The 18125-nt window shown below is 42.3% G+C and overlaps 2 protein-coding genes and 1 long non-coding RNA gene across 5 annotated transcripts; 1 reads left to right on the top strand and 2 right to left on the bottom strand.

The window, feature by feature from the left end:
• Positions 1 to 505: 505 nt before the first annotated feature.
• LOC120673334 lies at positions 506 to 2101 on the bottom strand. Of its 2 annotated transcripts, XR_005674617.1 has the most exons (3): positions 2029 to 2101; positions 1800 to 1939; positions 506 to 1223 (listed from the first exon to the last, which is right to left on the bottom strand). It is a non-coding gene; the product is annotated as an uncharacterized LOC120673334 (long non-coding RNA). The 2 variants fall into 2 exon arrangements; XR_005674616.1 differs by lacking the exon at positions 2029 to 2101 and having other exon boundaries at positions 1800 to 2009.
• Positions 2102 to 8350: 6249 nt separating this feature from the next.
• Positions 8351 to 12441, top strand: LOC120673333. Of its 2 annotated transcripts, XM_039954115.1 has the most exons (4): positions 8382 to 8593; positions 8685 to 8806; positions 11874 to 11921; positions 12229 to 12441. In XM_039954115.1, exons 1-3 carry the CDS (start codon positions 8454 to 8456, stop codon positions 11891 to 11893), a joined length of 282 nt encoding a protein of 93 aa, XP_039810049.1. In that variant the 5' UTR covers positions 8382 to 8453; the 3' UTR covers positions 11894 to 11921; positions 12229 to 12441. The 2 variants fall into 2 exon arrangements, with proteins under 2 accessions (XP_039810048.1, XP_039810049.1); XM_039954114.1 differs by lacking the exon at positions 11874 to 11921 and having other exon boundaries at positions 8351 to 8593.
• A 2683-nt stretch (positions 12442 to 15124) lies between these two features.
• On the bottom strand, positions 15125 to 17214 carry LOC120675687 (ribosomal RNA small subunit methyltransferase-like). The gene is made up of 2 exons (XM_039956885.1): positions 16725 to 17214; positions 15125 to 16125 (listed from the first exon to the last, which is right to left on the bottom strand). Exons 1-2 carry the CDS (start codon positions 17049 to 17051, stop codon positions 15376 to 15378), a joined length of 1077 nt encoding a protein of 358 aa, XP_039812819.1. The 5' UTR covers positions 17052 to 17214; the 3' UTR covers positions 15125 to 15375.
• Between the last annotated feature and the right edge of the window lie 911 nt (positions 17215 to 18125).

The following is an 18125-nucleotide window of genomic DNA, read 5'->3' as shown; positions in this document are numbered from 1 at the left end:
ACAGCAACAGAGTGTTCCTCCCCCCCCCTTCAACCTATTCATTGCCCTGATTCACTTGTTCATTGTTCGCCTGCTGGTTAGCATCGCCTCTACCATGACCACGGCCTCTACCACAACCTCTCCCACGCGCAGCGTTGCGTGCACTCCTTCGCGGCGGCATAGTTCTAATAATTTGGAAAAAAAACAATGAGAGTACAATTAACAACGCGTTAACATAGCTGGAATAAGCACATAAAGGAAAATAGACAGCGGAAGACAAAATGCAGAAAATGCCCATGCAACCCATCCTATTGTGCATAAGTGTGTCAAATTTTAATTGTAGGCCTAAACAAATTCTTAGCTTTAAACAGTCTAATGACGAAATATAACCTGGCTCTGGGTACCAACTGTTACGCCCCAAGTATTGACTTACCCGGAGGTTACTACTAAGGACATTAAATTGCACAAAGTATAAATATTTTAGTAAATTTCGGCAGAGTCTCCTCTATAAATTCTAACATTCGCGGGCTCACAAGTCATATAATAGCAAGATGGTATAAATAAATATTATCAAGAACTCCACATCGACTAACATGACCAAATGAATTTAAGCGACATCCAAACGACCACACGACAGTTCTCGATATCAAAAGAAATATTGAGTCAAGGTATTTATTTTTAATGGATAGCAAGGTGTGTGCATTTTTATAGTGATTTGGCTACTCCCTTTCCAAGCATGCTTGATCAGCGGATACCTAAAAACCAAATAAACACAAGAGTGAGTAGGGATACTCAGCAAGCACAATTTGGAACCAGAACAACGACTACAAGTACATGAACAACTGAAATCCAGAAATCATGGAACAACAATGAAACAGTAGTTTCCATCTGAAACGGACATCACCTGAAACTTCCTTAGTATTTACCGGCAAAGCTGAATAAGTGGGGCCGGCACTTATTCACAGGAACCTGAACAAAAACCAATTGCACAACCGGGGTATATTCAAACCTCCAGCACTTGAATAATAGGAAAGGCAACACACAGAACTTGAACATTTGATAAAACCAGAAATTATGACATGAAGTTTAAATGACTTGACATGAGATAGAGACATGGCATAAACATTGCCCAAGGGCAGCAAGAAAGTCACAAAATATTCACACATCAAGAGGTTCGTCATTGCACTTGCCTTAACCTTGTCGAGAATCCGGCGCCATACGCTTGCCACTAGAATTTATCAAACCTGTGGAATAAACCACCCTTAAGAACTAGTTACCGAAAGCCTATATACTCGAAGAAATCCCGAACTAAAGCCTAAACTATTAACTCTCGCAATTTCTGAAAATTTGACTATTTCTCTGAGTTACTCGCTGTTTGGCCCATAACTTTTGATTCACTTAACCAAATGCCATAAATAAATACATTTTGAACATCTACAGAAAATTTCCTACAACTTTCGTTACAGCGCCCAGGGAAAATTCGGCCTCTAAATAAGTCGAAATTATATAAACAGATATCTGCACAGATTTTAACGTAGTCGGACAGCAGTACTAATTTGAGGATTACTCCTAACTCGCTGATCGGAATTGAGCGAAACCAGCGCCATCGGAAAACTTTTGTTGTTAGAGCCGGATCAAAATCCCCGCCAATTAATTCTAGAAACTTAGGAAAGAAATCAATCTAATTGATATGTCATAACTACAATCGATCTGACAGTTAACTAAGTCTCTCCCAAAAACCCTCGCATCCACGTTGTGACCAGAGGTCATCTTCTCCCTTTAATCTCACAAATTTCCAATGGCTTTAGGAAAAGTCTAACATTGTTTTTTTTTCTCCTTCTTCTACCCTGATTGGTTGCCTGCTCCCCTCTTGGCAGGCGTAGGCAGCAACAAGAGTTCACGAGCTACAAGGGCTGTTGGCAGCAGCACGTCCCCCAACCCAATGTCTCCTCTGTGTTTTCTGCCCAATATCCACGCACCACATCACTTAGCATCAAGCATGAAGGCAATCTCCCCCGGAAGAACATGAGAAGGAGCAGTGGAGGATACCTGGGAGGAGCAGCGTGTTGCCTAGATGCGGCACGAGAGGTGGCTGGTGGCTGGATCCAATCGGTGGAAGAAGAAAATAGGGGAGGGGCGGCACAGAATAGGAGTCGGGAGGAGGAGCACCACCGAATAGGAGTCGGCAAAACTGCTGACGGAAACAGAAAACCTAAGCCACATCCAACGGTCTCGATTGATCAACTCGCCATTAAATCACCCGTTATCCAAACTTGGCATGTGAGTAGTAAAATGGATTCGCTTCGACGTGCTCTACGCAACCATGGTCTCTGATCATCCATCCGACCAATGATTAACGAAGTCAAATTTTGGTCAACTCTTTAATTGTCCTCAAACTGAAGTAAAAAATAACTAAATAATCAGAATATTACACATAGATTGATAAACTATCAAGATAGTATAGCAACCATAAACAAACTCTATATTATAAATAGAGTACTGACAGAAAGAATACAAAGCCATACCGAGAGTTGAGGATCGCTCAATGACTCCGAGGACAACTTGATTCGCTAAAGTAAAACTAGCCTAGCTCCACTATCCTACACTAAGAGCAAGAGAGAGAGCCTTGAGAGAGAGGGTTTGAAAATGGTGTGTGTTGAGGGGGGAGGCCCTATTTATACTAGTGAAGGTCGGTTTCCCGCCATCTGCACATATGGAAGGTGATCAGGTGCCTTGCCCGCGACTCCTCCTCGAAATGCACTTGGACGGGAGGCCGGCCAGGTGCGGCCGACCTGTGGGCTCGACCGGCCCCACCTTGCCTCCTCTCGTCCTCATCCTTCTCTGGTAGGCTGATTTGTGGGCTCACAACCTTATCCTATCATGCATATTTCGTGGCGCCCCCGTTTGCTCTGCCAGGTGGGCCCTTCTTGTAAGTGAGTGACGCCGATTGCGATCTTCTGTGTAATTGCGTGGCGTCTTTGTCGTGTTTTCCTCTTATTTCGCTCTTGCTCATCTGAAATCTTACAAACTCAAAATAACTGTGGAACTAGGTTAATAAAATATAAATGTGAGTAAGGTGTATAGTTTTTCCTTTATTATTGAGTCTAGTTGACGGTCAGAAATTGCACTTAACGACCGTCAACAATGATCAAATTAAGGAAGCTCAAAAGAAGAATAAGGGTACGACTCGAATTCGGGAATTAATGCAGGAGGGCAAAGCTCGATGCTTCTCTACGTATAATCAAAGAGTTCTATTCTTTGGGAAGCATATTGTGGTGACTAAGGATCATAACCTCAGTTGAATTATCCTTGAGGAAGCCCATAGTTCTCAATTCTCCATTCATCCGGGTAGTACCAAAAGGTATCAAGATCTCAAGCAAAGCTTTTGATGGACTCGCATGAAGCGAGAAATCGCTCGATATGTCGCCGAGTGCGATGTTTGCCAAAGAGTTAAAGCTTAGCATCTCAAGTCGGCCGGTACTCTTCAACCTTTGCCTATTCCATTATGGAAGTGGAAAGAAATTGGAATGGATTTTATCACCGGGTTACCAAGATCTTCTCAAGGATATGATTCTATATGGGTAATCATGGATCGTTTAACAAAATCGGCTCATTTTCTTCCTGTGAAAACTATTGATAGTTGTACCTTACTCGCATTGTATGTCTTCATGGTGTTCCTAAGAAAATTATCTCTGATCGCGGTTCTCAATTTGTCGCTCACTTTTGGAGAAGTCTTCATGAAGCTATGGGAACCGATCTCACCTATAGTACCGCTTATCATCCTCAAACCGACGGTCAAGCCGAGAGAGTCAATCAAATCTTAGAAGATATGCTACGAGCCTACTCTCTCATATATGAGAAGAAATGGGTTACTTTCTTGCCATTTGCAGAGGTTTCCTACAACAATAGTTATCAAGTAAGTATCAAAATGTCTCCTTTTGAAGCCCTCTATGGAAGATGGTGTAGGACTCCGAACAATTGGTCTGAATCTGGGGAAAGGCCTTTCTTTGGCCCGGATTTGGTAAAAGATGCTGAAGACCAAGTCAAGATCATTCGTGAGAATCTTCGCATTGCTCAATCTCACCAAAAGACTTATGCCGATCATCGCTGCCGCGAACTCCACCTCAAGGTTAGCGATTATGTTTATCTCAAGGTTTCTCTGCCGCGACTTAGAGCGCACTGAGCTGGCCGGCGGGGTGGAGCAGCGGCACATGAAGCCGGCCGTCGTGGAGGTGAATTTGACGGTGACTTTAGCCGGGGCGTCTGCTCCGCTCCGTCATGCCGCGCCTTTACCTCCGCCTCACCGAGCTCGAGGATGCCGAGCTCGAGGCGCACCAGTGAGGGAGGGGGAGGGTGGAGGGAGGAGGAGGAGGGTGGGACGCCGGGATCCAGCTGCTGCCGCCATGGTCCCGCGCGGCGAGGGAGGAAGAGGCAGGAGGGCCGTCGGGATCCTAACGCCGCCACCATGGTCCCGTGCGGTGAGGGAGGAGGGTCGCCGGATCCGGCCGCCGTGCCATGGTCATTTGCGGCGAGGGAGGAAGGTTAAAAAAGAGAAAAGAAACTGATCCATGGGTCCCACAGGCTGGTATTTGGTAGGCTGTTCGGCTGGGCTGGAAAGCCAGCTCAAGGGGCTGCCGCCAGGGTCTTCTCCCTCGTAAATCACAGTAGCAACAATAAAAAAACAGTTCCAGCCGTCACTTAAGCCCAACCAAATCTTCTCATCTGAACAAGACCATAGAGGATTACATATATAGTATGATAGGTGCGAGGGAAATGGTATAGAATAGATAATTTTGATGACTAGAATAGAATATTCTTTTTAGAGGATGAAAATATAGGACGACGAGTGCGGACAGTCTTATCCTTCATTTAAGGAGACGGCTAAGCATGATACTCAACGACACCATCTATCACCCAAGTAAGCATCATTCGCCACCCAAGCTGGCTGCCAATCCATACAGGACATACTTTCAGATATGCAAGACCAGTTCATCTTCGCTTTGTTCTGCTGGTAACCAGCAAGAATGCTTTTCTCTCACACCAATTCAGTACCAGCCACCAGCCACAGCCAACCGAACAGAGCAATGTCTACAGATACGTCACTACTGTATTTTCCGTAATAGCCAAAAGGTTTTCAATTAGAAGCAAGAAAATATGTAATTGTGCTTTCATTACGCAATTAGTATTGGAACCTCAATAATGTACATCCGATTTTCATTCATAAACATTATACATGGGATCTGATTATCTGAATAAAAAGGTTTAGGTGGTGTTTGGGATCTGATTATCTGAATAAAAAGGTTTAGATGGTGTTTGGTTGCTAAAAATCCCTAGACCAATTTTAGTTCCTGGACTAAAAACTTTAGGTGAAATAGTAGATCTCATGTAGGCTTTAATTCCAAAAAACTCCACAAAGAGGGACTTTTGATTCTTTAGCCTCAACTAGCACTTTAGTTTCAAAAAATCCCTCCTTTTTGGTTCTTTAGGGACTAAAATACCAAAGACTTTTGCATAAGTCCCATGAACAAACACCCCCTTAGTATAACTTCCGGGGTTACGCAAAAGAGAAGGCAGCATAATATAATAGAAGATGCCACTAGCTGCAGCAAGCTCCTAGGTACATTAAAAAGTTTCCCAGGCTAGCACCAACCTTTTTTTTGGAACGAACTGCCACAAGATTGTGTGCCATTTCTATTAGCAAATATTAGTAAAGGAGAAGTTTACAAGTAAACGCTCTCAGCGGAGCGAATACAGGTCAGAAAAGAAAATAGCCATACACAATATCGCCCAACTTTTTAGTGAAATATAATAAACAGAAGCACCTTCCACAGTTTCGAAACGTCAATGTGTAACGCACAAGTGTCAACACAGATGACAATCACAGGAAATAGGCCATTAACCACATCATATGTCAGGTTCGAGGTCTGTGGAATCTGGATGCTTAGTGCTAAAAGTTGAAGTAGAAGTAGAAGTGTGGCGATCATGATCGAAGGACAACTTAGTTCTACAATAAAACTTGTCCCCACAATGAAGCTGAAAGTGCCTGCAGCAGTAAGATTGCTCCTGTACTAAAAAAAGGACTTGGCTATTAGACCAGTCAACAAAATGAAGCTGCTGATACTGTGGCAATAAATTAAGAGTTCCATCAATTCCTCCATCAATAGTAGTGCTGCAATGGTACATAAAACCAGTGGAAATTTGAGCAGCTTCTGGCAGTAATGAGGGTCAGATGAAAAGGCAATCCAGGCCTTGTATACACATTTGAAGCGGCAAAAAGCCTTGAACAGTAATTGAGAGAGGACTTCCACAGCAAAATCATCAGTTAGCTTAGTGGCCATCTGCTTACGTTGATTACTGGAAACCAGTAAAGAATCTCTTCTTAGCATCCATCGGTTTTCATTGCTCCATCGGTTTTCATTGCCTGGAAACACAGAATTAAACTATGATGAAATTCAAATACATCACATTATTACAGTAGGAAGAATGCAGCTTCAGTCCAACTTTGTTTTCTATACTATCCTTGGGTATCAAATCATTTCCAGGTTCTGCAGAATAGAAAATCATATGGAATTCTTAATTACGATAATAAACTCAGTAGAAATGAGGTGACTTATTAATCAAATTAGCTGAGTTACACAAACATGAAATAAATAATTGTTTATAGATAATGGATTGATGTGACTTGATATTTATACTGAAGCAACCAACATTTTTTTTCTCGAAAGACGCAGGAGAACTGCGCTTCATTATATTAAGAAGAAGAGAGGGAAAAATTCCCCCAAAAAAATACAAGAGAAACACACTCAGCTCAACCAGACACACACCACCATACGCAACTTAGCACCCACTCACTCACACACACCCACTAAACCTCAGGATTCCAAAGAAACAAACTCGCCCGTGACAGGAAAGGACGACCTAAAAACTTTCTTTCTAATCTACGGATGTAGGGGCTATTAAGAATGAAATTCCTTGAGCCCCTGACATCGACCACAGCTTCCTCTCCTCGCTGGCCAGGGTAAGAGCCCGTGCCACATCAGGAGAGGCTCCATCAAAAACACATCTGTTTCGCTGAGTCCATATTGTCCAGGCCCCAAGAATTGTAAGAGAGTTGAACCCTTGTAACAGCAAACCACTTATATCATTACTGGCCCTTTTCCCACCAATGAAGCAACCAACATTATGTACTAACGCATTTCAGTATTTCATATCACCCCACCCCTGAATCTATTGCAACCACATTCGTCTCATTTTGTTTAGAGAACCAAGAATTTCAACAACATTGTTTTCTTTTAACCTGAGACTTTCTTTGGATGCACTGTTTCACTTTTTACTCTTACAATTACTGGGATCTTGTTTTCTAAACAAACTCTTCTCTTCTTAATTCAATGACACACAGTTCTCCTACGTGTTTGATTGAGTTGAATCTGTTCTTGAAAATTTTGCATGAATATAGTAGATTCATATTGAATTTTGCCCCACCTGTCTGTGATTTGTTTTTAATAACTTTTAGAAACTTTACATATAAGTGAATTTGCATTTTTTTTAAAAAAGCTAACACATTTGCACCTGAGTTGCACCCTATAGCGCAGACATCTTTATCAGCTCAGCCATGCTCCTACAATGCTTCCTAAATCTTCTAAGGACACATGGCACCAACAAGGTTGAATGGCTCCTTTTTGCAGTGGGCATGTGGAATGAATAAGCCCCAATTTTTCATTTAATATGTTAGGTGCCAAATTGTTCTATACTAAAACATTGCCTTCAAGTTTGAGAAATTTGGGGATTTGAAACAAATAGAAAGCTTTTATTTTTTATTTAAATTTATTTCTACTGGTGACTATCTATCACCAATCCTCTTTTAACCAAGCTTCTGATTAGTCAGTCAAAATTCTCTGCAGCTACAGAGCTTGCTAATTCTGTTTCTTGGTTGTGCTCAATGCATTAAAAAAGCAACAAAGATTTAAGCAATATCCTTAAGATCTGTAGTAGTTTTTACGCTATACACTATCCTCAAGATTTAAGCAAAAAAAATTATATTTATTTACATATAGGTCCATGCCGCCCCTCTGCCGGGCGGTAGGCCCCCTGCTGCCCCCTGCCGGGCGGTAGGGGTATAGAACTGTAAAATCTGAAACCAAAAATATATTTCTGTAAAAAAAAATTTGAAAAAAATAAAAATAAAAAAGACGCCTCGTTTGTGGCCCGTCCCTTCTTCAGGCCCTGAATCACCTTGTGGACTTGTTGTATTGTAATCCTGGGACGCAATAAGGCCCAACATTCCTCCGTCCCTTCTTCAGGCGCGGTCCAATAAAGCCCAACAAGACCACCGCACTCAGCGCTTAAACCCAAAAAACCCTAGCTGCTTTACCCGAAATAATTAATTTTATTATTCACGGAACAAACCAAATCAACAGAACGCCCCAGAACTACTCGACGCGAGCTCCGCACGAAGACAGGAGTGGCGGGACGAAATGGCATCCCTGGCCCGCGCCGCCGCCGCCGTGAGGTCGGCGGCCCTCTCCGCGCCCCTCACAGGCCGCGTCCTCGGCGCGCCGTTGCCTTCCCTGGCGTCGCCTTCTGCTGCTGCCCGGTCCGCCCGGATCCTCCGCAGGTAGCCACACTGACCCCGCTGGCGACCTACGGATGGGGATTCGGTGTTTGCGCGAGCGCGTGCTCACGTAGGGGCCGCTGATTCGGTGCAGGTCGGCGGCCGCGGCGTCGGCGGGGCTGGAGACGCTCATGCCGCTGCACAGCGCGGTGGCGGCGGCGCGGCTTAGGTCCTGCATCGCCGTCGACTCCTCCTGCTGGAGCTCGCTCTCGCAAGGTAAACCCTGTTCTAGCTGTTACCATTGTGTAGGGGATAATACCATGCTGTCGAGTTTCCTTGGATCTGTTGTTGATTGCTGCATGCTCTACAACAATTTTGTGTGATATGTGCTGCAACAATTTCGTGCGATTGTGCATTTTGTGGTATCGGTTCGGTTGAAGGGGGAAAATGGTCCAAGCCTCATTAGACAGCTAGGTTAACACAACTATGTATTCTATACCTATTTCTAAAGCGAGTAAAGTGTCCACCTCAAATTTTGGTTTGGCCCGTCTTGTATCATTGAAAGGTGGGACCATTTTCCCGATGCGTTGGTCCTCTATGGCTTCTCTAGCTCTGTGCCGCTCTGAATCTGAGTGTGATTCAACCATCAATCGAGGGTCTAATCCGGGACTCCACCCAGCCCTTGACATCATTGCAACCGGATTCCGGACTCCACCCTGAGCCCCTATCCATCCATCTCCGTTCAGCCACGACAGCGTTTGTTACATGGTTGCTCCCCAACTCCGATAGCGCACCGCACATGCCACTGGATTGCGACGCTAGATAGATCATCTAATTTAACGCGGGATTTCATAAATTTTCTGGCTCCGACAAGGAAATGCATTCATGAGAAGGTCATTCAGTTTGAGCTCTGAACGCCGCGCCGCAACTTTTATGCCCTAAAAAAATACTATCTTAAACACTTCAGTTCTGATTGTTTTTTTAGCTTCATCACTTTGTTTGGTTGTCCGTCCTATGATGATAGTGGCATTGGCGCCACGTGCCCATGCGCCAGTGGAGCTGCCGCCCGTCCATGCAGGCTGCGGCACGGTCCTGGCGTCCTGCAGAACTCGTCGATGGCCTGGGTTGCGAGGCGCTGGGCACTAATGTGAGTGCTTGCCCTTAGTCTCTTACGCGGGTATGATTTTCACAACAATATGTGAGCAAATTGGCAGCTGCCTAGGCTAAGTAATGAGCCCATATCTGCTAGCAACAAAAAAATGTTACAGCAAAAATGTAAGAACACTATATGAGTATAGAAAAATAATAGAATTATTATTTCTATTGTAAGCTATGTTGTAATATAATATAGTATATAACATGTCACACTTTTATAGAATCATGTTTAACATTACAGTGTAATATATGAACGTCCGCCCGTAGCAATGCACAGCCATTTTTGCTAGTCTTATAAAAAACACAACTATGCATCCTTGAGAAATGGTGTAACACTTTTCCGGCATGGCTACGTCATCATTTTTCGAACCTATTTCAAAGTAGACCAAGTATTTCATGAGAGCTCATTACACAGTACACATCAGGTACCTTGTTTGTTATGCTTATACACCACATAAACCAAGATACGGAAGGAGTCTGCTGAATGAATAGGATTATTAAGGAGTGCATCTTAGAGCCTTCCAGCTTTGCTTTGCACTTATGAAGTTAAATGCCCAAGGCTCATGACAGATGAATATATGTCATGTCCTGATGAAAACTGCTTTTAACCTTTGTTTATTATACTGAAATATATGTTGATGTTCCTTCGTCTTTGTGGTTTATTAACAATTACTTTTGAGTTTTGAGTAATTATGGCCATGGAACTCAAATGTTCTTCTACAAAGCTAGTTTTTCATATATGTCCGATTTTCCATTATGTTAGCAGTAGGCTACTGCCTTCTTGTCCTGTCAGATGTTTTGGATGCGTATGGTTATGAAAGGAGATGTTTTTGCCAGTCCAATATCAGAGTCTCCACTAATTATTTCTTATTTTTTGTTTGAGGTCAAGTTTCTGGTAGCTACCGCCTTAGTATGCATGTTGATTATTTGATTTATTGGCTCTTAGTGCGATATGGCACATGTAAATTTGGAACTTATGAACTTCCATAGTTTAGATTGTGGATCCTTTTATTTCTTGCAATGTTAACAAGATTTGAACAACAAGGATCTTTATGTGTGATGAATAACGAATTTGTTCAACATGCCTTTCGAAGCTGTACTGGTGTGAAGAACTCAACAGTTTTTTAAAGGCGTCGCCTAGGCATCTAGGCGTACCCAGCTAGCCTTAGGTCGCCTTTAAAACAATGAATCTCAATATGCTCCAGTTAAATACCAAAACTAGCTCCAACTTGTATTGTTTCTTTTTATATTAGTTTGATGCCGGTCTAGCTTGTTACCATAATTTATACTGTATGGTTTGTTGACGGTCTTTTTAGTTCAAGTAAAAAGTTTGGTTGACTGTTGGGTGCAGTGGCGCCATGGCAGCATCCTAGTGGAAACTAGAAAGAATACAATCTCCCCTAGGAGGATCGTCATTGCAATGGTGTTGATTGATCTCCTGCTCCCGCTAGTGGCTCACTTTATGTATAAACTTCAATATGATCTGGTTTTATCTATATAGACTTGCAATTTACATGTGCACAATAAGATTGTGGGTCTGTAGACTCCTCTGGATAAAAGTGATGCAAATATCGTCCTGGTTAGGTAGCATGTGGTGTCCTGAGGAGTCTCTGTTTTAGTTTTTGCTGCCTGAGATCTATTTTTCTTTACCCTTTTGTCCTCTTTAATTCATTCCTGCATTTTACGATAGGCAGCCTTTTATGCAGGCAAGCATAGTACTTTTAAAACATTGCCCCCATAAATAATGGGAGGGGAGGCAGTGTCCTTTTTTGTTTCTCGGTAATCTGTATGACATGCTGCTGCTTTCTGAGGTGGTATTAGTATTATTCTTTGCCTCTTTAATGCATTTGTGTTTTACAATACAGTTTTGTCTTTATATTGCTTTTACCTTAGGAATGAATTTGGCATTCTTATGATTCTTGAAATTGTTGAGAGCTATGTTATTATGGAAAACTTGTTTACAAACTTAATCTTCATCTGATGTTTTCCGCGACATTTATTACTGTCACATGGTTGTGCAGGCTGGCCAGCTGTGAAATACTGAGTCTATCAGTTTTAGATACCAAATCTTACTAATATGAGATATTTCATGCTTGTTGATTAGATCAAGCTAATGAAGAAAAAAAATTCTCTATTCTTTTTATAGAAAAAAGATGGGGTTTCTATATTTTAACTGTGGTTGTTATAGGTTTAAACAAGCGCATCTGATCATCGCTAGGAGCTGAGCTGCAGAGAAGTGAGGACACTGAATTAAAACAAAGTGCATCTTTTGCAGATCTTTCTAGACATGTAACATGTACTTTGATTGTTGCTCTATGCGTGTACTCATGTCAACAAAATGGAGCATGGAAAATGTTTCCTTGTACCTTGCTTGGCTCTTATTTTTTGTCTGTCATGATCCAAGCAAAAAACCTGTACTGTCAATCAAAATACTTCAGTTTTTCTTTAGGTGTGCAAAATTACACCATTTGAAATAATGGCAGCATATATGGTATTACATTTTGTACTCGTGACCTGACTTGCTCTTGTATTTGGTGATATAGGATATGCTTTGCCTTTGTGACAGAAGCTGCACCTGAAGCAACCAATGAATATTAGGAATTACAAACAAGGCCTGTAATAATGTGATGCTTGTAAACTAATTTCGCCTTTGAAGTTCATTGAATTTTGTAACATGAATCATACAAGATGTGGAACTAGCATCTGTTGGTGTTATATTATTCAATGGCCCACAAATTATCTGCGGCTCATTTAAAGCATTCATTTCATTATTTGCATTGGCTGTTTAAATGTTATTTGCATTTCTAAATCACATGTTTTTCTAGGTAAACTCGTATATGGATAACTAGATATAACTTCAATTGACCACATGAGCCTTCTAATGGCATGTGCATAGAATGGGTACAGGTTTTCTGTCAACCAATATTACTCTTTGATTAAAAAAACAATTTTAAAGAGCAGAAGATGAAGCCTTAGCAATGGTAGGAACCAACACCACAACGGGAGCCTTTTTAAATCTGTCACCGGTGAACTGGTGATGGTTGTTGAGTTTAGTTTTACACATCTGCTTTGATTATTAATTACACAACTAATTGTGTAATTATTGTAGTACAATTGTGTCTCGCTCCGCCACTCTAGGTTCTGCTAATACTCATGGCTCAAACTTCAAGTTATAATGCATGGGTTAAATGTTTTGTAACCTAGTTTTTGTAGATCCCTTTAGTTTTGCTTGTATCTGAAACTATTTTTTTTTGTCTTTTAATTAAGAAAAAAACCCACATTACTCCTGTCAAGTATAACCTAAGTCTGGATAATCCCCAAACAATTTCTTAGTTTAATTTAATCCTAAACTATGTCATTTGATTCAATTTACCCCTTAATATGATCTTTCTTTTTTGTTTCTCCACATATTTACAGTGTGGTAGTGGATACCATAACATATATTAAAAATATATTGCTAATCATTATTGTTATACAAATTCGTATCTCAAGGACTAATTTATTATGAAATATCCTAGCCTATCATAATAATGATGGAAAATTCCTGATGTATTTTTAATATATATTATTATGTTAGATATCAACCTGAAAAATTGTAGCTTAAGGCACCACTTATGAGTGGAGAAAAAAAAAGATAAATCTTATTAAGGGGTCGATTGGACCCATTGATATAGTTGTGGGAGTAAAATGAGCTAAAAATAGTTTAGGGAGTTATTTAGACATTTATTGTACTTTAAAGGAGTAATTTGGATTTTCCCTTGCGCGGTTGGGAAAAAAAACCCTCATTCCTAAACATTTCCATGCCAAAGGCCTGCTATCGTAGTGGTAGCATCGCTGGAGGCACTCCCCAGAGGTCCTGGGTTCGATCCCCCTCGGGGGCGAATTTCAGCTCTGGGGTTAAAAAAACTCCCTCGCTTGTCCCACGTCCAAAGCACTGTGGAGCCCAGCCTAACTCACAAGGCAACGGGCCCCCGTGTACGGGTGGGGCAGGGGTTCGGGGGTTTTCTTGGCCTACTGTGAGAAGGTCATTCTACCTCTCAAACAATGCCGTGGGGGCGGTCTCACCCCCCGCAGATCAAGTTTTTTTTAAACATTTCCATCTTGAGATATTTGAAAGATGACTTCAATCTACATCTTTCTATAAAAAATTGTATTAATCTTCCTCATGATGGTTTCCTAAAAAAAAAAACTTCCTCATGATGGATTGATCTGAAACTATCTGATAGATTTTACAAAACAGTCACGAAAATAACCATAACTGGAGTTCAAATGAAGACGGTTCCACAGAAGCTTATATCGTATGCAGAGTCATATACAGTTGAATTAAGTCCATAATGAAGATTAGAAATCAAATCTGACCATCCTGCAGAGCTCCACATCATATGTGATGTGTGAACCGGAAAACATTGATACTACTGCTGGTGATGACTCGCAGATATTGCCGCCATGCTGCAGGGCCATAGCCAACTAAATGAGAATGTATGACAATGAAAACATATAATGTAACCAATTAAGAACTTACAGCCCAATCTGCCGGAAGGAAATGACGCCATCTTGGGTCTTAGGTAGCATTATTCAGATAAACTTGGTCATCCAGTTGGCATCCAGTGTTCATCCTAGACATCAAACGGTTCAGAGGGTTCGTGGAGCAGCTGTATAGAGCCACCACGACGGAGAACGTAGACTTGGCATCAGGTGGCGGCAGATGTGGGATGGATCAATGCAATGTGTAATTCTGCTTTTAATTTCGTTGCTTATTTTTCACCTCATACACAAGGCTAACTAGTGCGTATTCAAGGAAAAAGACTTAAATAGTTGTTGAAGTGTTGAGAATCGTAGTACGGGAACGAAAGCAGCGAAGACGTGAATTCAGACTTATCATGCGAATCACCTATGCTTGCTATGTTTTCTCAACCAACTTCTCCTATATAACTGCGCTTTTACATGCCGGGGATGGAGCAACAAAGAACAATTTCTATATAACAGGTCCACCTTGGAAGCTTTGTTATCCTTTTGGTTACATGATTTTATCTTTTTGCATCACACTGGACATGGAGAGCAAGACTATCCAAGGTGGAGACTTGGAGGACAACTAAGATGCTTCAGGTACGGCTGGATATTTTCGAAAACTAGGAAATGGGATTGACAGCCCCCCCCCCCCCCCCCCCCCCCACCCCAAAAAAAAAAGGAAATGGATTGCAATCTTAGTTAGCTTCTGGAGAATTGAGAACTGAGCCTTCAGCTCTTCAGCTGATTCGCCACCAAGGTTCTCAGAATTCCTTCATCTCTTCAGTGAGAATACAAAGGAATCAAAATGATGCATGCCAATGGGTAGTGGTTCCTGAAATAAAAAGCTGCAAACAACTGATCCAAAGCACATGAGAATTTTTTTAAAAAAACTAATGAATCATGACAACACATCTTAGTACCAATCAGCCGAGGGAAAATAATCTTGCTGGCTGTCATTTAGCAATTCCATAGATAAGTCAGAATAAAGCACAGGCAACCGGCAGAATTTCTTTCCTCACAATTCTTATAACTATCTTGAAGACTACCGAATTAGGATAAACCGAGACAAAATTTCAAGACCACAAGCTTTGAGATCTTAAATGACTTGTACAACTTACATAACAGAAAAAACAGACAGAACTTCAAAAGATACATAGATAGCTGGACCATTAGAGAATCCCTCATGAGAAATGTATACCAGCCTTGTTGAAAAGAGACAGCAAGTATAAGAAATCGACCTGGCTCAGCTTAGAACCTCTCTTTTCTGCAAAATCACCCTGCTGCAATATACCCATAATCTTTTCTTTAAAGCTTGCAGCACCATCTCCTGCCATGTCCGCATCATCCATTTCCATTTCATCTTCCTTCTCATCTCCAATCTCCATGCTCAGATCTTCAACCATATTAGCTAGCAATGCAACATCATCAGCAGACATCTTCTCCTCACCCATTTCTGCATCTTGAGCAAGCTGCAGAGACTGCATAGTCTTGTAGTTCTTCTCTAGCAACTCAAGAACACGCTTCTGTTTAAAGAGGGAGCCCAAAGTTTTGTTCTTCCGGTTGAAACAAATCCTCACAAGTCCATCCCACTCCTTGAAACTGACCGGAGGAAGGGGCTTCCTGGGCTCGATGCGCACTACTGATGAGTCAACCTTGGGTGGAGGCCTAAAGTTGTTCCTCCCAACCTTTAAAAGATGTGACACTCGTGACAAAAGCTGGACATTAACAGAGAGACGACAGTAGAGACTGTCTCCAGGCTGTGCTACAAGCCTCATGGCAAATTCACGCTGAAACATGATCACAGCACACCTAAAGATTGGACGGTGCGACAGAAGCTTGAACGTGAGGGGTGAAGAAATCTGGTATGGGATATTTGCCACACATATATCAAAGTAAGGGAGATCACATTTGAGGACGTCTCCTTGGATAACCTGCAGCATGAGCCAATAACAGTGTCAGGGATTATTGTTTCACAATAAAAACGACGGTATGTGGGAAATGGAAACAGATGAAAAATACATTGAGTAGACTGTGTATAACCCCAACTAGTTATCATTGTTCAATTTACCATCCCAATGGAGTTTGGCCCAACTTTGGTCTTCACAACACTAGGATTATGTTATCTCCTATGCTCATCATTTATGAAATTATGTCTGCAGTCCAAGATTACCACCCACATATTGACCATGTAAATCACATCAAAGCAAGTAATATTGAGCTCCAATTGATAAGATACAATTGTTTATAAATTTACTAGCATAGACGCACGTGCGTGGCACGCACGTGATTTAAAAAAACTAATTAGCTTTTAATTTGAAATGCACATGTACCATGATAGATGTTACTGCTATCTCGTAGCTTAGGTCGATACGAAGCTATTGCAATAAGAACGGAGGTAAAACAATTAAGCGGTTGAGGTTTAAAGATATAGGAATAGGGGTTTAAATGTTTTTAAGTCTATACTTAAAACAAGTAGACACAGGAGTAATTGAACAACCACGGGAGCTATGAGCTGGAAAAAGAATGACACCTTCAGTCGCGAGGAGAGCGGGTGCCCCTGGAACCGGCGGTTGAGCTCGAGCACCATGCGCGGGTCCAGCTCGACGGCGACGACTGCCTTCACTCCTGCCTCGAGGAGGCGCTTCGTAAGATTACCCGTCCCGGGCCCGATCTCGAGGACTGTGTCAGTGGGCTTGAGGCCTGCCTTGGCAACGATGGAGTCCACCAGAGCCGGATTCCGCAGGATGTGCTGCCCCTTGGACTTCTCGAACGGGATGCCGCCCTGCAGCCGCGCACCGCCGCCACCTCCGGCGGCCCCCGCGCCGTGGCGCTTCTTCTGTATCTTGCCTCCCGCCATTGCGGAGGGTTTCTGGCTTGCACGCGGCCGCCAGAGAAGGGGGAGGTGGTGGTGGGGACTGGGGAGGTCAGAGGTGTGGTGGTTGGGCGGTGGTGAGCAGGGACTGTGAGAGGGCAAGAAACGGGGCGGAGAGGCGGCTAGGGTTCTGCCGTTCTGGGGTTAGGATTGGGCTGGTGATGAACTATCCCCAAACTACGAAGGCCCATTGACTCAGATGGCCAGGTTTCTTTCTCTTATCTATCTCCATCACTATCTTTACACAGAGGAGGCCCATGGTCCCAGGCTCAACGACGACAGGCACAAATGTGCCAGATCAAAAATCTATTTTGTATTAGTGTGTTTATTTTATTTGGGCTAGCAAGATAGTGATTGTTGTGGAATACAACCTTTTGCACGGTTCAAATTCCCTCTCTATTTACACTGAACGAGCATCACAACATGTCCTTTGTAGTGGCATTTTCTTTTGATGTATGATGTTTTGAATGCTTACCTTGTTGTTCTTGGTTGCTGCAAACTATATGCTTATGATATATATAGTCCTATCTGGTTTAAGACTTGTGGTGCTCTTTCTCATACTAAAACCAATTCTCTTAGCATACTCATTTTACATCTGATATGCATCATACTCTAATTTTGAAAGACATTCCAACTTGAGGTACAATTGCAGATCGACCATGGTTACTATCCAGCTACGACATAATGACACAATAATTAAAACACGAAACTACAATATTGAAATATAGTTCAAAGTTTATTTTGCAAAACTACGTGATCGTTGGCGGATCCTGAGGTCTCATTGTTTCGAGCACCTCTGATGCTTGCACGGTTGAATTTGTTGGCATCTCCATCACCATTGAGACTGTGGAAGCGGACCAACTCAATGCCGGGAGCAGATGATGACATCGATGGCGAAACAGAGCTAACTCCAATCTCAGCAGCTGCAGCTGACTGGAGAGTGTCCGGTTCGGCCATCGCTATTGACGGAAGAACAGCGTGGCCAATGTGCCCAGCACCTGAATACGAATATCCGGCGGCGGCAGAACTCTCCATCTATGACAAAACTAGGGCATCTGA

Source organism: Panicum virgatum, chromosome 5N, assembly GCF_016808335.1.
Source record: "Panicum virgatum strain AP13 chromosome 5N, P.virgatum_v5, whole genome shotgun sequence".
NCBI lineage: Eukaryota > Viridiplantae > Streptophyta > Magnoliopsida > Poales > Poaceae > Panicum > Panicum virgatum.
This window is presented reverse-complemented; position numbering and strand designations above follow the sequence as displayed.

Excerpts from the sequence above, each read along its gene's own strand:
- LOC120673333 (XM_039954114.1), top strand. The coding sequence starts at position 8,454 with ATGGCATCCCTGGCCCGCGCCGCCGCCGCCGTGAGGTCGGCGGCCCTC. Across the intron at positions 8,594-8,684 it reads TCCGCCCGGATCCTCCGCAG|GTCGGCGGCCGCGGCGTCGG; the intron begins GTAGCCACACTG and ends GATTCGGTGCAG. Across the intron at positions 8,807-12,228 it reads CTGGAGCTCGCTCTCGCAAG|GATATGCTTTGCCTTTGTGA; the intron begins GTAAACCCTGTT and ends TTGGTGATATAG.
- LOC120675687 (XM_039956885.1), bottom strand. The coding sequence starts at position 17,051 with ATGGCGGGAGGCAAGATACAGAAGAAGCGCCACGGCGCGGGGGCCGCC. Across the intron at positions 16,126-16,724 it reads CGCTCTCCTCGCGACTGAAG|GTTATCCAAGGAGACGTCCT; the intron begins GTGTCATTCTTT and ends CTCATGCTGCAG.